Below are 21,034 nucleotides of genomic sequence, written 5' to 3' on the forward strand. Positions count from 1 at the left end.
CACTTTTCAGCACCTGCCTCTTGGGGCGGGCCTTTTGGCCAGCACCAGAGGAATTTTTTATTCCTGGCCGGGGGGCCTGCCAAGGTCCTGCACTTTGGCACTACCCAGCACTTCTCCACTTCCCTTTTCCCCACTTTTTTTTTTTTTTGTTGTGTGTCACGTTTGTCCCTCTTTGGTTGAATCACTTGCACGATGAGTATGGCGTAGGTCCTCGGGCCTGCCCTGAAAGTCTTGGGAGGGGGTGGATATGGCCTTCTGGCTTAGTTCGCCCTCTCTCATGGGGTCTCCCTTCGGAGGAGCCCCACCTAGTACTTGGGGTGGGCTGTTTCGGCAGTCCCCCCTGGAGAACGGGGTCTGCCTGGCTTCGGCTGGGCGGACCTAAGTGAGTACCTCAGTCCCTGTCCTGAGCTTCACGCCCCGGGGGATCAGGGTCAGGGCCCTTCCTCTTCGGAGGAGGGCCATGTGTACACCTTGTGCACTTTTTGTGTGTCTCATGGTCTGCGTGTGTGCACTTTTTTATGCACCGGGTGTTAAGTCTTTTGAGTGTGTTTCACACACCACGGGCTATCAAAAAAAAACGGTTAAAAGTATCTGCACTTAAAGCACACAGTTACTACCTAAGGCAGAGCAAGGCCAGGTTCACACATATGCGAATTGGATGCGGGTTTCCCCACATCCAATATTCATGACAGGAGAGTGTGACCCGGCTCTCAATGGAACCAGTTCACTCTTGTCTGGGGTGGCCACGGTCCGGATTGAAAAAGGGTCCAGTGCGTGTTTGGGTCAAGTTCAGGTGCGAATTCAGGCATAAATTCGGACCTGAATCGCACCTAAACCGGTGAACAGACACGCACCAGACCCCAGGCACCAACCCATGGCCAGACATGTGTGAATCCAACCTAACTGTGCGGTGTAGTGGTGTCTACTTCAGTGGCACCGGTCAGGTATGGTATAGGCACAGTTGTATTGAATGCATCCCAAGTGTGACACGTGTTTTTCGGGAGTTTTGTAAATGCGTGCAGAAGTGATTTTGCATGTGCTGAAAAAAGTTATTGTGTGATTACAGCTTAAGGAATGGACTTCTGTGTGCTCTTTAAGAATAAATTACTACACAATACAATCAGCTAGAGAGGTCAGAGACTTGTATTAAAGCTTTTTTAATTCTGGTCAAGAGTATGTAAATAACATAATGTCCTTAGTCTGAAAACAGGAGCCCTTTTTAGGATGTGTTTTTTATTTTATTTTTTTGGAGCTGGGAGTGGGGGTGAGGTAACTGTAAAGAAAAGGTGTAAAAAATGTGGGTTTTGGGCTTTAACTTCTATCAAATTATGTTTCTGAATTGTTTTTATTTTATCTTTGCACAGCAAATTAAAGGAGTGTTTTATCACAAATCATATGATCATGATGACCCAAGCCCTCTCCCTGATGCGCCCTAGCAGCGTGGATGAAGCCATTGTTTTTAAGCTGGATGAAATTGTTCCGCAGTGTAATCTGGGCCAGATAAATCAGATTGCTGATGGTGTCATATTATGGTTGTTGAAAAACCCAGAAAAAAGTAGTTATAAGAAGTTGTACAAAAAAATGAACACACATGCACTGGAAAAGATCAGGAATATGGGGAGCATTGATGTTCTCTTACAGGAGATGATGAAGGTGATGAAGGGACAATGGTTTCACGATGTCCTTGTGGATGCCACCTTGGATACCTGCCAGCGTTTCCTACATCAGGTTACCTATAAGAATGTTTCACCTTTGTCTAGAATGATTACTTGCAGCCTAACAAGGTGCACGCCAATCCTAGATAAAATTGCAGTGGAGACTATGGAAAATGTTGCAGAGGTAAGGATTACAGTCACCTTTTTCTGATCTTTTCCTATTGGTGCCATGTGGATATTTGAACACAAATATATATATATATATATATATATATATATATATATATATATATATATATTTTTTAATTTTTTTTTTTTTTTTTGACCATCACTAGAATAACATAATCTAGAGATAGGCTCACTAATATACTTAGAGGAGCCTGTATGTTCACATGTTTAGGTTTCAGAATGCTCTGTAATATCTGCTTTTATTTTTAAAGTAGAAGCAAAATCTCACCCATTGTGCATCACACAATAAAAATGTTGAGCCTTGCCAATTGATAGTCAGATCCTGCATTAGCACAGTGTCTCTCACTTCGGAGCTGAAAGTTTGAGTTAAGGCCCGTAGACACGTGCAGATTGTCAGCCAAAAAGATTCGGCCGACGACCGATCGGCCGATTTTCGGCTTGTTAGTATGATGCTTCCGACAGCACACTTTCGGCCGAACAGAATCTGTCGTGCAAGCATTAAAATTTTTGTATGCCGACACCAGAACGGCCGATTGTTCGCCAGTCAGTACAGAATTCGCCCGACAGACAGCAGATTTGCAAGACTGGGCATGCTCAGAAAAGAAAAAACACAGGGAAAGTTAACCATCACATGACATCACTTCTGCAGTCGGCAGACAAAATTCGTGTGCAGTCTTTTGCACTTTTCAGCGGACACGACAGCCCGGGGACAAAAGACGGCCGATCGGTACGTGTGTACGGGGCTTTAGGCTGAATTTACTCACAATCAACGGTAGATCATTTTTCAGAGCATGGCTAAACAGCCGCTTCCAGGCAGGAGAAAATCCTACCATCTTCTGAATGTCTACAGCCTACAACCCCAAGGCAAGAGAATGTCTTGCTGCCTCATTGATGTGAATTGGCGAGTTTGACCAGCGTCGCAAAGCATTACGGCCAAAGCATGTGTACAGACCCCTCCAGCTGTACGATACACTACTCACATTTAGTAAATTTATTTATGTGTTAACAAATGTATGATGGCATCATTGTGTGCATTTATATCTGCTTGGATCACAGCTTTAAACAATGATACATACAGGAACCTTGAGGTACCTACACCAGCAGCCGTGCGTTCACACTGGCTACCTGTTGTGAATGAGCCACTCGATTTTTGTTTTACTTGTTATATAATTGTCGTTTGTAGATTTGTGAAGGTTTTTTCCTAACTAATGTGAGGGAAAATGTGAGAGTATTTTTAAGATTTTTTTTTTTTTGTGGTTACATTTTAGACTTGCCCCAGTGCAGGGAGCATAAGAGTTTTCTTTATTGCCCATTGAGGGACACATGGATTCTGAACAACTGGGTTATACTGCCACCTACTAGAAGACATGTAAAGCAGGCCAACCCTAGGGGCTATAACACTTCCTGCACTCAGCATGCTCCTTCTTTTTCTAATGTCCTTAATAAGGATGGATGTCTCAACTTTGTTGGATTCAAAAACCCTCTTTCTTCAGCCAAAACCTGCTATTTGATTCACGCTAGACCTCAAAAGCTCAAAAGCTTAAGAGTGTCACTATTGCAGCTAAGGAAACCAGTTTCATCGCTGCCAGTGTGCTCATGGGGTGCCGGGAGGGAATTTCATGTAGAACCGCCACTGTTTGAATGCATTCCAGGTCCCGGGCAGCATTAATGCTTTACTTCACCCAGTCTCTTTAGATTCACTTTACCTTTGTGAGTCACTATACAAGCCAGGCACCATGTCCAGTTTTTTTAAGGCTCTAGGATAGACTGCATGGCAACCACTTAGGTGATGACCATGTTGGGCATTTAAACTTTCTCTGTTATGGAGGGGTTTATGTCCCTGGGCGAAGATATACCCTTAGGAGACACCGAGGCCTCATTTATTTTTTTGTTTCAATCAAGTTTATTGAGAAAATAGATAATGCAGAAAAATAGTAAGGAACAATAGAAAAAAACATCAGTAGGTAAAATGACACAAGTAAGTCTAATATTGGTGTGTAATTTAACCATTGCGATACTGGATCCTAAAGGAATATAGCTCCAGTGCATGAAGAACTAGAGTAGATATTCAAAAGGACACGTTAAACGTCATAAACATAACTTTGAGACATAACAGTGGAGAAGTGAGATCAAATAGAAAAAGGTAAAGATGTGGTAAGGCATTAGGTAACCATCAGATCGACATGAGGATAGTAGCTAGGCCTCATTTATTATCCCAAACAGAAGGACTGGTGTTCTTTGATTTTAAGGTGCGCATGTTGCTAAAATTGGGAGATCAACCTGCTGCTACTACTAGTACAGACTCTTTTACAAGCTGTACCAGTCTTAGGCGCTCCCTTATCATCTGTTATTTCATGACTTTATTTTCAAGGACTGGATGCATGCTAAAAATACTTTTCTCTTACGTCCTCCGACAGTCGCCGCCGCTTCATATTCATCACTAATGGGGTTATTGACCTTTGCTCCGCAGGAGTAGCTAGGCAACAAAATAGTTAATATCAAAGCTTTTAACATATCCCACCCCTAGGGGGTGGTCCCCTCAGTCAATACCTCCCTGCTTCCTGCATTCCCAACTCAGTTTCTAATGCCTAGCTCAGGAGTAGGCTGGCTGTTCCTGTGCTGGGGCTCTCAGTCTCAGCTTCTTTTCTCTTTTTAATTTTATTTTGAGTTTTTTTTCTCTTTCTTCTACTTAGCTGTTGATTTTCAGCAATAGTTAGCTTCTTCTGATGAAGATGATCGTGCGGAGCTGGGTCTCGGACTGGCCACCCTGGATCCCAGGGCCAGGGGCTTCCCAGCCTGCCATCGAGCGTTCAGCCAAGGGTACCCTGGCACATTGAACGACCCATCCCTGTTCGCTGCAGGGATGCTATCTGTGAGGTGGCTACCTCACTGGACGCCATGCGGTTTCGCACCGCAGTTCCTATGCGTCCTGGCTGCGACACTCCCTGTCCTTCAGTGCAGCGGTTTGATCGCTGGAACAGGCTCCCCACGCCATCCGGACTGGTAAGTGTGCATCTATGTGGGGACCTGTCTGTTTGGGTGTCAGTCTGGGACTGTGTGACCCTGCATGTCTATGTGGCTGCTGAGCTCCCTGTCAGTTCCTGTGTGGAATTGCTGCCTGTGTGTGGGCTGTGAGGGGGGGGGGGGCTCTCCTGCTCTGCTGGGTGAATACATGTTGCAGTCTGAGTTTTGGACATGCTGTGCGGCGATCGCTGCGGTGACCCGCCATTTTTTCGGCGGCAATTAGGGTGGCCGGTCCTGTGTGGTAAGGCGCTGCGTTTTGGCGCCAAACACCGCCATTTTGGCGGCGATCGATCAGGCCACATGTTGGCGCCATTTTCTATTTGCCTGTGGAAATCCTCAGCCGAGCGGCCATGTTTGTGTAGCCTCTCATAGGCTTCATAGGGGCGGTCAGTCTTGCATCACTTCCTTTTGCTCTGGGACAGCGATCGGTGCAGCAGCCTGTGGATCTCTCCAGGTTTTTACTTCCATTTTCCTGTATTCCTTGCCCAGTGTTCCTCTCCCTGTGGGGGTCGGTGTATTCAGTGGGTGCGGGGGGCTACGCTCGCCGCGATCTTAAAGGGACAGTGCTCCTTTTTTCCTAATATTGCTGGGGCATGGATTCTCAGGATTGCAAGTTTCCTCCCACCTTGGTGGGGGGCCAAGGGGCTGCTGCTTCTCCTGAGGGGGCTGATCTGGCTACTATTGTGGCAAATTTGGCTGCTCAGGTGCAGATGCTGGTGGCTGATCGATCCACAAAACGGCCCAGAGTGTCTATTTCCTCTGATTCTGAGGGCGATGGGGCTGCTATGGCTGGAGTGCCCTTCTCAGGGTCTCACTCATCTCTAGACCTTGTGGGGTCTGAATGGGAGGCTGAGGTGGAAGGGGTTGATAATTCTCCCCCTGGCTCGTCTGAAGAGCTTGCACTCATGGATGAGTTAGTTGCTTCTATCAAGCAAACGCTGCATTTGCAGGATGAACCATGTCCTCCTGTTTTGATGTCCTCTTATGGGACGCAAAGGAAACGCAAAACATCGCAGGTTTTTCCTTGCTCTGAGGAATTTCAGCGCGCGGTTGATGAGCAATGGCGCAATTTAAAGAAGCCTTTTGCTGTACCGAGTAGGTTCAAACTGCGTTATCCATTTTCACCCACCACTGATGAGCGTTGGTGTGTGCCGCCTCAGGTGGATCATGCAGTGGCGATTTTGAATAAGTCCACTGCGATCCCCGCTGAGGATTCCCCGGTGTTCCGGGATCCGACGGACAGGAGATTGGAGTCTCTGGCCCGTCATGCTTATACGGTTGCTGGTTCTATGCTGAAGCCTATTTTTGCTTCGATTATGGCAGCCCAGGCTATTGCGGATTGGACGCAGGTGCTCAGGCGCACCCTGGTGGCTGACTCGGCCCCGCCGACAACATTGGCTATGGTGGATCAAATTCATCAGGGTGTCATGTATCTGTGTGATGCGGACTTAGATTTAGTCTCTTTGGCTGCGCGTCTTTCAAGTGTGGCGGTATTAAACCGTCGCCTGATATGGCTGAAATTTTGGTCTGTCGACCAATCCTCTCGCAAGACTTTGGCTAATTTGCCATACGCGGGAGCTCACCTTTTTGGCGAATCTTTGGATACTCTGATAAAGGGTATTTCTGGGGGGTAAGAGCACTCTCTTGCCCCAAACTCACAAGAATAAGTTTGTTCGTGGTAAGAAGAATGCCTCGTTTAGGCCCTCTCAGGGGTCCTTTCGTGCCTTTCTTCTATCAAGCAAACGCTGCATTTGCAGGATGAACCATGTCCTCTTGTTTTGATGTCCTCTTATGGGACGCAAAGGAAACGCAAAACATCGCAGGTTTTTCCTTGCTCTGAGGAATTTCAGCGCGCGGTTGATGAGCAATGGCGCAATTTAAAGAAGCCTTTTGCTGTACCGAGTAGGTTCAAACTGCGTTATCCATTTTCACCCACCACTGATGAGCGTTGGTGTGTGCCGCCTCAGGTGGATCATGCAGTGGTTTTTCCAATCCTCTCGCAAGACTTTGGCTAATTTGCCATACGCGGGAGCTCACCTTTTTGGCGAATCTTTGGATACTCTGATAAAGGGTATTTCTGGGGGGTAAGAGCACTCTCTTGCCCCAAACTCACAAGAATAAGTTTGTTCGTGGTAAGAAGAATGCCTCGTTTAGGCCCTCTCAGGGGTCCTTTCGTGCCTTTCGGTCGCACTATAAGGGCAAGCCCTTCAAGGGCCAAGGCTCCCAGAAGAAGCCGTGGGCGGGTAAGCAGAAGTCCGGCCAGTCCGGGTCCGCTGCCCATAACAATGCAGCCTGAAGGGACGCCCTCACCCCGATCTGGGGTGGGGGGACGTTTGCTCGGTTTTCTTCAACCCTGGCTGGACCGCATTCGGGACAGATGGGTTCAGGAAATCGTTCGATCTGGGTACAAGATCGAGTTTCTCTCTCGGCCGGCGGGCAGATTTTCCCCCTCAAACCTTCAGCTGACTCCGGAGCGCTTGCAGGATCTGCACCTGGCGGTGCGGGACCTGCGGGCCCAGGGAGTGGTGGTTCCGGTGGCTCATCGGGACAGATTTCGGGGGTTCTATTCCAATCTGTTCACTGTGCCCAGAAAGGAGGGCAAGGTACGTCCGATTCTGGACTTAAAAGCTCTGAACCGCTTTGTGCGGGTTCGCAAGTTCCGCATGGAATCACTGCGCTCGGTGGTGGCTGCCCTGGTTCCTGGGGAATTCATGGCCTCCATCGATCTGAAGGATGCGTACCTTCACATCCCCATTTTCGAGGGTCACCAGAGGTACCTTCGATTCGCCATTGCGGAGGATCATTACCAATTCATGGCGTTACCCTTTGGTCTCGCTTCGGCTCCGCGGGTTTTCACCAAGGTGCTTGCGCCGGTTATGGCTTTGTTGAGAGCCCAGGGCATTGCTGTCCTGGGGTATCTGGACGATATCCTGATTCGGTCTGCGACCAGTCAGGGCCTGGTGAACGACCTGTCCCTCACGATGCAGACTCTGCAGGAGTTCGGGTGGACGATAAACTTTCCAAAGTCGACTCTGTGTCCGTCGGTTCGTCTTCCCTACCTGGGAATGATTTTGGACTCTGCTCAAGCGAGGGTCTTCCTGCCGGAAGACCAGCTCCGGACGCTTCAGGGCGCTGTCCAGTCCCTCAGGGACAATCAGTGCTCGTCCCTCCGGACGTGTATGAGGTGTCTGGGATTGATGGTCTCGGCCTTCGAGGCGATTCCCTTCGCCCAGTTTCACACCGGGGTCTCCAGGCGGAGATTCTGGCCGTGTGGGACGGGCGACCGCAGTCTCTGGATCTACAGATCTCATTGAGTTATCGTGCCAGAAGGGATCTTCTGTGGTGGCTCCGGTCCCCGGCGCTGTCGGGGGGCAAGTCCTTTCGTCCTATCTCATGGACAGTGATCACCACGGATGCCAGCCTGTCGGGCTGGGGTGGTGTTCTGGGCGTTCTGTCCGCCCAGGGAACTTGGTCGGAGGAGGAATCATCCCTTCCGATCAACATTCTGGAATTGCGAGCAATATATCTTTGTCTTCTACGTTGGACGGACAGGCTTCTAGGCCGTCCGGTTCGGGTGCAGACGGACAATGCCACGGCTGTGGCCTACATCAACCACCAAGGGGGCACCAGGAGTGTCCGAGCGGCTCGGGAAGTAGCCGACATTCTGTCTTGGGCCGAGACGCACGTCCCGGCGATATCTGCAGTCCACATTCCGGGAATGGAGAACTGGCAGGCGGATTATCTGAGTCGCCAGACCTTGGACCAGGGAGAATGGTCCCTTCACCCGGATGTCTTTCAGATGCTGTGCGCGAAGTGGGGGTCCCCAGATGTGGACCTGTTCGCGTCTCATCTAAACAACAAGGTGGAAAGGTTCCTAGCAAGGACACGCGATCCTCGGGCAGACGCCTCAGACGCGTTAGTGGCGCCTTGGCGTCAGTATCGTCTGATGTATGCCTTTCCACCGATTTCAGCTGCTGTCCAGGTTCCTTAGCAGGTTGGCCTCGGAACCGCACGCAGTGATTCTGGTGGCTCCGGACTGGCCTCGCCGGTCTTGGTACGCAGACCTCGTGAATCTGGCGGTCGACGCTCCGTGGCGTCTACCTCTTCGAGAAGATCCCCTGTCTCAAGGACCGATATTCCATCCTGCTGTACAGTCGCTGGCTTTAACGGCCTGTCTGTTGAAAGCCAGGTCCTGAAGGATAGGGGTCTTTCTCCTGAGGTCATTCCCACTTTGATCAAGGCCAGGAAGGCCTCTTCGGGGAAGATTTACTACCGTACTTGGAAGGCGTACTTTGCCTGGTGTGAGTCCAGGGGGTATTCCCCTCGCTCGTACTCGGTATCGCGAGTCTTGGCTTTCCTTCAAACGGCGTGGACCAGCGTTTGGCGTTGGCCACGATTAAGGGTCAGATTTCTGCACTGGCCGTTCTCTTTCAACGCCCTGTGGCGTCTAACTCTTTGGTTAGCACCTTTGTTCAAGGGGTGCGACACCTGGTCCCTCCTAGGAGGGAGCTTTTGCCTCCATGGGACTTGAACCTGGTTCTGTCAGTGTTGCAGAATGCTCCTTTTGAAAAGATCAGGGAGATCTCGTTACCTCTGTTGTCCAAGAAGGTTGCCTTTTTGGTGGCGATCACTTCGGCTCGCAGAGTGTCGGAGCTGGCGGCTTTGTCCTGCAGCTCTCCCTACTTGGTGATTCACTTGGATAAGGTAGTCTTGCGACCTAATCCGTCTTTTCTTCCGAAGAGGATTTCGGAATTTCACCTTGATGAGGACATTGTCTTGCCTTCGCTCTGCGCGAGGCCAAAGCATCCGAAGGAGGTGGCTTTACATTCTTTGGATGTTGTGCGGGCGATCAGGGTTTACCTGTCGGCGACTAAGTCTTTCCGCAAGTCGGATTCTCTATTTGTCCTTCCTGAAGGGCATGGCGGCGTCGGCTTCTACCATCGCCAAATGGATCAGGCAGACCATTGAGCAGGCCTATGCTTTGCGGGGGAAGGTTCCTCCCGTGCCTGTGAAGGCGCACTCTACCAGATCTCTGAGTACGTCTTGGGCCTGTTATCGTCGGGCTTCTGTGGCCCAGGTGTGTAAGGCGGCGACTTGGTCGTCAGTTCACACCTTCTCAAGATTCTACAAGGTGGATGTTCAGGCATCCGCGGATGCTTCCTTTGGCCGCAAAGTTCTTAGTGCGGCAGTGCCTTAGGGTCCCTTGCTTTGGGTCCTTGGCTGTTGGGATGTCTTATCCCTGGGTTACTTGTTTTCCTGGGTTGTTGCTCCTGTTGAGCACGTTTTCATGTTGCCCAGTTGGTTCTCTTACTTTGGTAAGGTTCCTTTTTCTCTGTTGTGGGTACTGCGTTGCTTTATGCGCGGCTGCGTTTTTTCCCACCCCTCATGTTTACACTGCTATGGGACGTCCCCATTAGTGATGAATATGAAGCGGCGGCGACTGTCGGAGGACATAAGAGAAAACTGAATTTTTGTAAAATCTTACCTGTAAAATTCCTTTCTCTGAGTCCTCCGACAGTCGCCGCCCCCGCCCCTCTTTTGGGGTTTGGTTATGTACTCTACTGCTATGCTACTGAAACTGAGTTGGGAATGCAGGAAGCAGGGAGGTATTGACTGAGGGGACCACCCCCTAGGGGTGGGATATGTTAAAATCTTTGATATTAACTATTTTGTTGCCTAGCTACTCCTGCGGAGAAAAGGTCAATAACCCCATTAGTGATGAATATGAAGCGGCGGCGACTGTCCGAGGACTCAGAGAAAGGAATTTTACAGGTAAGATTTTACAAAAATTCAGTTGTTTCCCTCTGAAGCATTTTCTTTCCCTTTTTATCCTCTATGCCTCCCCCATGTCTTTCTTAAAGGCTAAGTTCATCTTTTTTCAAAAAATCAAAATAATAGAAAAGAATTGTCTGCACTGTGGTGTAATCTTAAAAAGAAATGGCAGCTTTCACATACAGGTAGTATACCTAACTTAAATTAATATGTCATTTAAAATGTGAAGCGCCAATATATTCAGTGAACAATAGGGCAAACAAGCCGAAATGAAAAGTCAAAAACAATTGTACAAGTGTTCATAGGTAGTGTACATATAATCGTATATTGAAAAAAAGTTAGTTTTTAAAAGTGAAGTTATGTGAAAGAAACCATGAAGAGAAGATCAGACCCCTTCATATGTGAAAAGCAATCCTTTTATCAGAATGTCAGCCACCACCTCCCAATGGAGTCAACACTCATCATAAACAATGTCGTTACAACAGCATGCACGCCTATGACTTTAAGTTAGGTATCCACAGCAAGCATATGAGGTTCGCCGGTATCCACATCAAAGGCACTCCTTGATGGAAATAAAGCTATTCAGGAGTAGACCTTCTGTACAGGTTTTTGACAAAGATGTACTTTGCGCTGTTAATGGACCTCGCTATCATTTTAACAGGAGCATCTTTTGGCCTTGTGTGGACTTCCAGCATAGTGAGCTGCACATAGGTCTGCAATTTAAGCCTCCATCTTGAAGGTACATTAAGGCCGGTGGATTATGACCATGGAAATGTCTTTATTTAGCCACAGGCTCTGTTAACACCTCAATGTTTTCAGTGTTGGAGAAGTATTGGAGATGGCTCTTTTTTTTTTTTTTTTTTTCCACTTGCTATGTTCCCTTCTACACAGATCATGCTTTTTGCTTTGTATCAAATTATCTGTATGGCTACAGGCTCTCCAGTAAGACCCCTATCACACTAGCAGACCAATTGGGTCCGCCTGTCAGTTTTTCTGGCGGACCTTCCATGGAGCTGACATCCAATCCTTCCTGCTAAAAACATGTATAGGGATCCGTTCCCCATCCATCTGGCAGATCAAATCAGATGGCAGTCGGGTGTAAATGGACAGGGGGCCTGTTTATATCTCACCGCACACAGAGCAGGCTGTGTCTGCATAAGCGGAGCGGACACTGGCCAGCCATCTGCTTGCTCTGCAGGGATTAGTGGACAGATTATCTGCTGAGCAGGCAGACTCCAATGGAACCCCCAACCCCCCCCCCCCCCACAGTGTGGAAGGGGCCTTAAGAGAAGTCTGAGGGAGGGATAATTTTCTCTTACGTCCTCCGACAGTCGCTGCCCACTCATACAGTCTTCACCAATGGGGTATTGACTTCATCTCCACAGGAGTAACTAGGCACAAGACTTGTTAAAAAACAAAGCATCTGCATAGACACACCCATGGGGGCTGCCCCACTGGTCCAATACCCCCCCTGCTATCAGCCATCCCAACTCAGTTTGTCTTCTGCCTAGTTAAGGAGTAAGATAGGCTTCCCTGTGCTGGGGCTTCAGTCTCAGCCTTCTTCTTCTATTTTATGATTTTATTTACTGCAAATGTGGTTTTTCTTTGCACTACTAGCTGTTTATTTTGTCAGCGTTAGTTAGTCGGATCTTCGGATGAAGACGGCGTTTGCCGAGCTGGGAGTCGGACTGGTCGTCCTGGTTTTCTAGGACAGAGGGCCTGATGGAATCCCAGCCCGCCATCGAGCATTTAGCAGGCTATGTGTTCGCCCTGGCCTCACAAACGACCCATCCCTGTCCTCAGGGATGCAGCCTGTGAGGTGGCTACCTCGCCTGGACGTCTCTTCCACGGTTCTCCGTGCACTGTTAGCGCCCTGCGTTTTTTGGCTGACGGCACCCCTGCCATCTGAGGGTGGGCGGTTTCCCGTCGATGAGAGGCACCCCGCGCCATCGGGTACAGGTAAGTACATTCTGTGTGGGGCCTCTGTCTGGGGCTGGCAGTCCTGTGTGTCTGTGGTATCCCCTCATGTCTGTTCGTTTTTCGGGCTCCCTGATCCTGGTCCCTGCGGGGGTTTCTCTCACAGCCTGTGCGCTGTGTGGGTTTGTGGGGGTCCCTCTCCTGTGTCACTTTAGGGTGCTTTTTGGAGGTACAGACACGTGTGGCGACCGCTGCGGGGTTAAAAACCGCCGGTCCGCCATTTTAGGTGTGGGCAGCATGTCTGGCTTCACTATGGGCGCTTATACAGCATTGTATGTGGTGTATTTTGGCGCCTTGCGGCGCCATCTTGTGTGTGGCAAACGTTCGTTTCGAGCACATGTCGGTGGCCATTTTACCGAAGCCTCCCATTACTTTCTATTGGCAACCATTTTTCCTTAGTCTGCAGCCTCAGTTCAACCTCCTTTTACTCTGGAGAGTTCGGCTGCGGTGGTAACACTTGTGGGGGTCTGTCTGCTGTCTTTTTACTTGTGCTATCCTTCTGGCTATCAGTTATCCTGATTGAGGGTCTGTGTTTTCACAGTCGTAGCGGTGTGCTGCGGGGGTCCGTGGCGCGCATTAAAGGGCCAGTACCATATAACAAAAAAAAAAGAAAAAAAGTTTTTTTGTTTTGTTATACCTGAAGGGTTTCACATGTACTGTCACTTTAAGGCTGGCTCCACCCAGGAGTGATGACAAGGGTCAAGGGGCAGAGTGGCCATCTTGGAGACACATGTAGAGATGTATTGAGATGCAGAGCTGTCCTGTAATGCATGTTGGAGTGTACAGAGAGTCCTGAATAAACAACCGTTGTTCCAGACCAGAGTCCTGTGTCTCTCACAACACGGAGAATATAACAGTGGCGACGAGGATGGGATTTACAAGGTTACTATCCGTGTGAGAAAGGAAAAGAAGGAAAAAAAAAAAAAAAAACCTCTGGATTGTCAGACACAGGAGCAGCAGTTTCAGTTATCACCCAGAAACAATGGAGAAAACTTCTGATCCGAACAACTGTCCGTCCAACACCAATCAAACTGCAGACATACTCAAAGCAGATACTCCACCCACTGGGTTACGTGAAAGTACAGGTATCCTACAAGGGTCAGACAAAGAGAATGCCATTGTATATCCTAGAACATGGGGGACCCCCTCTCTTTGGGAGAGACTGGATTGCTCACTTTGGCATGCCAGACATCGCCATTAACCCCTGCAACACTGTGACCATCACATCAAGAGATAACGAGGGATGGGTGGAATCCCTGAAACAGCGATTCCCACAAGTCTTTGATCACCATTTGGGAAAAATAAAGCATGACTGTGTGAGACTCAGGCTGAAACCCAATGCCCAGCCTAGGTTCTTCAAAGCTCGGACGGTACCTTTCGCACTCCGAGCAGGTGTGGAAGCTGAATTAAGCCGGCTGGAGGAACAAGGTGTCATCTCAAAGGTAGAGCACAGCGAGTGGGCATCACCAGTTGTACCGGTAAAGAAAGCGAATGGGGACTTACGCATTTGTGGCGATTTCCGCATGGCACTAAATTCTCAACTGGAGATAGACCAGTATCCCCTACCCAGAGTAGATGACATTTTTGCCTCTCTTGCAGGAGGTAAAAAGTTCACCAAGCTTGATCTCAGGCAAGCTTATTTACAGTTTGAGGTCCACCCTTCGTCCCGTAAGTTTCTAACCATCAACACTCACAAGGGACTGTATGAATACAATCGGATGGTGTTTGGTGTGGCCTCCGCCCCAGCCATTTGGCAACGCAAAATGGATGAGATTTTGGCAGACATTCCTTTCACACAGTGCCTGTTAGATGACATGCTCATCACAGGCCTGACGGACCAGGAACACAAGCATAACGTGGAGCTTGTGTTGGCCAGACTCCAAGAGCAGGGTCTAAAAGTGAACTTAGCGAAATGCCAATTCATGGTACCTAAATTGGAGTTTTGTGGCCACCTTGTGGATGCAGAGGGTATACACACCACGGAAGCCAAAGTTGATGCTTTAGTAAAAGCTCCAGCCCCAACCAACGTCCAACAGCTGCGATCATACCTGGGCTTGCTGAACTATTACCACAAATTCCTGCCGGATCTAGCACACACTTTGTTTCCGTTGAACAAGCTTTTGGAGAAACACTCCAGATGGAACTGGTCGGCTGCATGCCAACGTGCTTTTGAAGTTTCTAAGCGAAAGCTGTTGGCGTCACGCATGCTCGTGCACTATGACCTCCAAAGGCCTCTCACCTTGGCTTGTGATGCCTCACCCTATGGTCTAGGGGCTGTACTATCTCACGTTTTACCAGATGGGTCAGAGAAACCTGTGGCATTCGCCTCCAGGTCCTTGACAAAAGCAGAAAGCAATTACTCTCACATTGACAAAGAGGCTCTGGCGCTCATATGGGCAATTAAGAAGTTTCATCTTTACCTGTATGGTAGGGAATTCACCATACTGACTGATCATAAACCACTCCTTCAGATCTTTAGCCCTGACAAAGGCATCTCCCAGACGACTGCGGCCCGTCTTCAACGCTATGCCCTATTCTTGGGAGCATATAGCTACAAAATCCAGTATCGCAGCCATGATGCCAATGCTAATGCGGACGCCATGTCCCGGCTAACAAGGACATTAACAGACTCTTCTCCACCTGTCAAGAGTTGTCGTTACACCAGCCTGTCCTTTCTGTCTTCCGGGGAAGTAGCAGCCCATACAGCCAAGGATACCTTCCTTCAGACAATACTCTCCTGGGTACGGTACGGTTGGCCTGCTACTGTCACACAGGATTATGAACCTTACTTCCGTAGGCGTCTGGAATTAACTGTGGCTGGCAACTGTGTTTTATGGGGAGACCGAGTGATCGTTCCACAGACCCTCCGGAGACACATTCTGGACTTGCTACATGCTGGTCATCCCGGGGGCACACGTATGAAACAAAAGGCCCGAGGCTATGTGTGGTGGCCGAACCTCGACTCCGATATCACGACATATGTGAATGCGTGTGCTGGATGTGCACAAACTGCAAGAGACCCTCCTCGAGGGTGCGTCCAGCCCTGGACTTGGCCCACGGTCCCCTGGTTTCGCCTACACCTGGACTTTGCAGGCCCGATCAGAGGACACACCTTTTTGATCATTATTGATGCCCATTCAAAGTGGCCTGAGGTCATTCCTGTTACCCAGCCAACGACTAAGGCGACTATTTCCATACTGTTACATCTCGCTGCTACGTTTGGATACCCCAGAGAAATTGTCACAGACAACGGTGCACAATTCACAAGCCAGGAGTTTCAGGGTTTCCTGACTGCCCACAACATCAAACACAAGTTGACCGCACCTTACCACCCGGCTACAAATGGTCAAGCAGAAAGGTTTGTACAGACCTTCAAACGCTATTTCAAAGCTACTGTGGCTACAAGTAAACAACAGTCCCTGTCACCCCAGCAGCTGGACTCCTTCCTTTCTGCTTACAGAACCACACCACATGCAACTACTGGGAAAACTTCAGCTGAACTTCTTTTGGGTCGGCAGCCATGGACTGTTTTGGATATGCTCCGCCCTCAGACGGTCCAGGAACATGTACGGCAGTCCCAAGACAAGAGGGTCGAACACAACGAGATTCCCCGGTTTACAGCCCAGCAAAAGGTATGGGCTCGATCTTATGGCGCTTCCAACACTCGTTGGCTTCCTGCTATAGTCGCAGAGACTTTGGGACCCAAAATGTATCGGGTCTGCCTGGAAGATGGTTTCATTTGCAGAAGGCATGCGGACCAATTGCGTCCTCGTTCTCAGCTGCCCGAATCCCTGACATCGGCTGCACCTCCAGTATCTCAAGGATCTGCTCCTACCGGATCAGGAGGCATTGAGACTGATGCTTGGGGAGACTCTGAACATTTGAACTCAGCTCCAACAGAGCCCTCCAGCCCTGGTCCAGAGGTCTGTTCACCCTCTAAGATAGGGGATCCCCTCTTGGCCCCGCCGGTGTCCATTCCGGCCAGCCCTGCTTCCTCCGGCCCCGAGGCCCTGGGTGTCCGTCCTCAACGACACTGTCGCCCTCCTGACCGGTTTCAAATGCAAGAACGGTTACGAGACTTTCGACGGGCCCACCGAAAGTGATCCGCTGCCATGTTCTCCCCGTAGCGTCCCTGGAAGTTGTTCTCACATCCGGACGCGGAAGAAGCCATGTAAATCTCCTGAGTTGGAGAACTGTATTGGACAATTATTAGTTACTGTTTTATGCCTGTTCTCGTATTGTTGTGTTTTTTTTTTTTTTGTTTTTTTTTTTAGGGATGGATGGAAGGTGTTATACCTGAAGGGTTTCACATGTACTGTCACTTTAAGGCTGGCTCCACCCAGGAGTGATGACAAGGGTCAAGGGGCAGAGTGGCCATCTTGGAGACACATGTAGAGATGTATTGAGATGCAGAGCTGTCCTGTAATGCATGTTGGAGTGTACAGAGAGTCCTGAATAAACAACCGTTGTTCCAGACCAGAGTCCTGTGTCTCTCACAACACGGAGAATATAACATGTTTTTAACATGGATTCTCAGGACAGCAAATTTCCCACAGCCCTGGTGGGGGATTCAGGTTCCTCTGAATCCTCTGCTCTGTCTACTTTGTCTGCTGCAGTGGCCACTTTGGTGTCCAAAGTGGAGATTCTGATGTCTGAACGTGCTGCCAGAAAAAGGCCTAGTTTGTCCTTGTCTTCTGATTCTGACTCTGATATGGTTGCCATAGGTGCCGTACCCCTTGAGGGGTCTCGCTCTTTTCAGTCTGAGGGGGAGAGGGGGAGGCGGAGGTTGCCGGGGTGGATGATTTCCCCCCCCCCCCGGGACAGCCGAGGACCGCGCAGCTATGGATGAGCTGATTCTTGCCATTAAACACTACATTTAGAGGATGAGCCCGATCCTCCGGGCATTGTGTCCTCTTTTGGCACACACAGGAGCCACAAGGCGGCACAGGTGTTCCCTTGCCCCGCTGAGTTTCACGCTACTGTGAATGATCAATGGCACCTTTGTGGTGCCAAAAAGGTTTCAACTCCTTTATCCCTTTGCGTCTCCTACGGATTCGCACTGGTGTGTGGCCCCTCAGGTGGATCACACTGTGGCCAGATGAACAAGGCCACTCTAGTACCCACCGAAGATTCTCCGGTGTTTAGGGATCCTACGGATAGGAGAATGGAATCCCTTGCCCGCCATGCCTACATGGTGGCGGGTTCCCTGCTAAAGCCCATTTTCGCCTCTGTCATGGCGGCTCAGGCTGTGGCGGACTGGACCAAGGTGCTAAGACGCACCCTTGTGGCTGATGCTGCTCCTCCCACTACTGTGGCGATGGTGGACCAGATCCATCAAGGAGTCATGTATTTGTGTGATGCGGCCTTGAATGAGGCCCCATTGGCTGCACGCCTGTCCAATGTTGCGGTGATTAACCGTCGCCTGATATGGTTAAAGAGCTGGTCGGCTGACCAGACTTCGAGAAAAACAGTGGCTGACATCCCCTATGCGGGGTCTCGCCTGTTTGGGGAATCCCTGGATGAATTGGTTAAAGGGGCCACTGGGGGCAAAAGCACTCTGCTGCCCCAGAACCCTAAAGGCAAGTTTTTTCGCGGTAAGCGGGACCCCTCCTTTAAACCAAATCAGGGGTCCTTTTCGTGCCATCAAGGCACAGAACAAGGGGAAACCCTTCAAGGGCCAGGGTGGCCAGAGAAAGCCCTGGGCGGGCAAGCCAAAATCCGGCCAGGCTGGTGCGGCGGCCCAGTCCGCCTCTGCCTGATGGGACGCCCTCACCCGTTTCAGGGGTGGGGGACGTTTGCGTGGTTTCCTCCAACCTTAGCTGCTCCGAATTCCGGACAGATGGGTTCAGGAAATCATTTGATCGGGTTACACGATCGAATTCCTTTCGCGACTGGCAGACAGATTCTTTCCCTCAAATCTTCATTTGACCCCAGGGCGCTTACAGGACCTGCATCAGGCGGTGCAAGATCTCCTCGCCCAGGGGGTGGTCGTCCCGGTGCCTCATCGGGACAGATTTCGGGGGTTTTACTCAAATCTGTTTACCGTGCCCAGAAAGGAGGGCAAGGTGAGTCCGATCTTGGACTTGAAAGCTCTGAACCGCTTTTTACGCGTTCGGAAGTTCCGCATGGAATCGCTCCGTTCGATGGTGGCCTCCCTGAGTCCAGTCGAGTTCTTGGCCTCTATCGACCTAAAGGATGCGTATCTACACATCCCCATTTTCGAGGGTCATCAGAGGTACCTCCGATTCGCTATCACGGAGGAACACTATCAGTTTGTGGCTTTACCTTTTCGGTCTCGCTTCGGCTCCAAGGGTGTTTACCAAAGTGCTGGCTCCAGTTCTGGGCCTGTTGCGGGCTCAGGGCATTGCGGTCTTGGGATATCTGGACGATCTCCTGTTAAGATCGAGTGTCAGCCAGAGCCTGCTGCGCGATCTGTCCACTACGGTGCAGACTCTTCAGGAGTTCGGATGGACTATCAACATGCAGAAGTCGACCTTGTCTCCTTCGGTTCGTCTCCCATATTTGGGGATGGTTCTGGACTCTGTTCAAGCGAAGGTGTTTCTGCCGGAGGACAAGCTCCGGACCCTACAGAACAAGGTCAGAGCCCTCCGGGACAACGAATCCTCTTCACTCAGGACCTGTATGCGGGCCCTGGGGTTGATGGTGTCAGCCTTCGAGGCGATACCGTTCGCACGGTTTCACACAAGGTCTCTCCAAGCGGAGATCCTGAACAGATGGGACAGACTCCCGCAGTCCTTGGATCTGAGAGTGTCTCTGTGTCACCAAACCAGAGTGGATCTTCTGTGGTGGCTTCAGTCCCTGGCGGTAGCGGACGGGAAATCCTTCCGGCCTTTGCTGTGGACAGTACTTACCATGGTTTCCAGCCTGTCTGGCTGGGGTGGAGTCCTGGGCTGAGTCTGCCCAGGGCACTTGGTCGGTGGAGGAATCCTCCCTCCCCATAGACATATTGGAATTGAGAGCCATCAGGCTGCGCCTACTCCATTGGTCGGACCGTCTTCAGGGCCGCCCTGTACTGGTGCAGACGGACAATGCCACTGCGGTGGCCTACATCAATCACCAAGGGGGCACCAGGAGTGCCCGGGCGGCCCAGGAAGTGACCAGTATTCTGTCTTGGGCCGAGACTCATGACCCGGCAATATCAGCAGTTCACATTCCAGGTGTAGAGAATTGGCAGGCCGATTACCTGAGCCACCAGACCCTGGACCAGGGGGAATGGTCCCTGCACCCGGAGGTGTTTCAAATGCTGTGTGCGAAACGAGAATCCCCGGATGTGGATCTGTTCGCGTCTCGGCTAAACCACACGGCGGAAAGGTTTGTGGCAAGAATGCGCGATCCTCTGGCAGACGCCTCGGATGCGTTGGTAGTGTCTTGGCATCGGTATCATTTGATGTATGCCTTTCCTCCGATTCAGTTGTTGTCCAGGTTCCTTCGCAGGTTGGCCTCGGAACCAACATTGGTGATTCTGGTGGCATCGGACTGGCCACGCCGGTACTGGTACGCGGATATCGTTCACCTGGCAGTCGAGCCTCCTTGGCGGCTGCCAATGCAAGAAGATCTACTGTCTCAGGGACCAATCTTCCATCCTGCTTTACAGTCGCTGGCTTTAACGGCATGGCTGTTGAAAGCCAGGTCCTGAGGGACAGGGGTCTCTCCTCAGAGGTCATTCCTACCTTAAGGCTAGAAAAGCATCATCTGGTAAGATTTATTACCGTACATGGAAAGCTTATTTTGCCTGGTGTGAGTCCAGGGGCTTCTCTCCTCGTTCATACTCGGTGACTAGAGTGCTGGCTTTCCTTCAATCTGGTGTGGATCAGCGCCTTGCGCCGGCCACGATTAAGGGCCAAGTGTCTGTACTGGCTGTCCTTTTCCAGCGCCCAGTGGAGTCTAATTCTTTGATTCGCACCTTCATTCAAGGTGTGCGTCACTTGGCTCCTCCTCGAAGGAAGCCCTTACCTCCATGGGACTTGAACTTGGTTCTGTCCATGTTACAACGTTCCCCGTTTGAAAACATGAGGGAAATCTCCTTGCCTCTGCTGTCAAAGAAGGTTGCCTTTCTTGTGGCGATCACTTCTGCTCGCAGAGTGTTGGAAGTTACTTACCTGCTGGTTCATAGGGATAAGGTGGTCTTGCGACCTAACCCGTCCTTTCTTCCAAAGGTGGTTTCGGATTTTCACCTTAATGAGGACATCGTTTTGCCTTCGCTCTGTGCGAAGCCTAAGCATCCTAAGGAGGTTGCTTTGCATTCCTTGGATGTTGTCAGGGCGATCAGGGTTTACCTGTCGTCGACTGAATCCTTTTGAAAATCGGATCCTCTCTTTGTCCTTCCTGAGGGGCCTCGGAAGGGTATGGCTGCGTCTGCGGCGACCATTTCAAAATGGATCAGACAGAAAATTGTT

General features: G+C 50.2%; 1 protein-coding gene across 1 annotated transcript in view; it reads left to right on the forward strand.

The window, feature by feature from the left end:
- Positions 1–21,034, forward strand: part of FASTKD1 (FAST kinase domains 1) — a 179,985-nt gene that overhangs the window by 30,369 nt on the left and 128,582 nt on the right. The window contains exon 8 of the mRNA XM_082261782.1: positions 1,365–1,839. Within this exon, the coding sequence (XP_082117908.1) occupies positions 1,365–1,839 (475 nt within the window). The remainder of the gene's footprint in view (positions 1–1,364; positions 1,840–21,034) is intronic.

Source organism: Pelophylax lessonae (assembly GCF_965119305.1).
Source record: "Pelophylax lessonae genome assembly, chromosome: 6".
In the NCBI taxonomy this organism is placed as follows: Eukaryota; Metazoa; Chordata; class Amphibia; order Anura; family Ranidae; genus Pelophylax; species Pelophylax lessonae.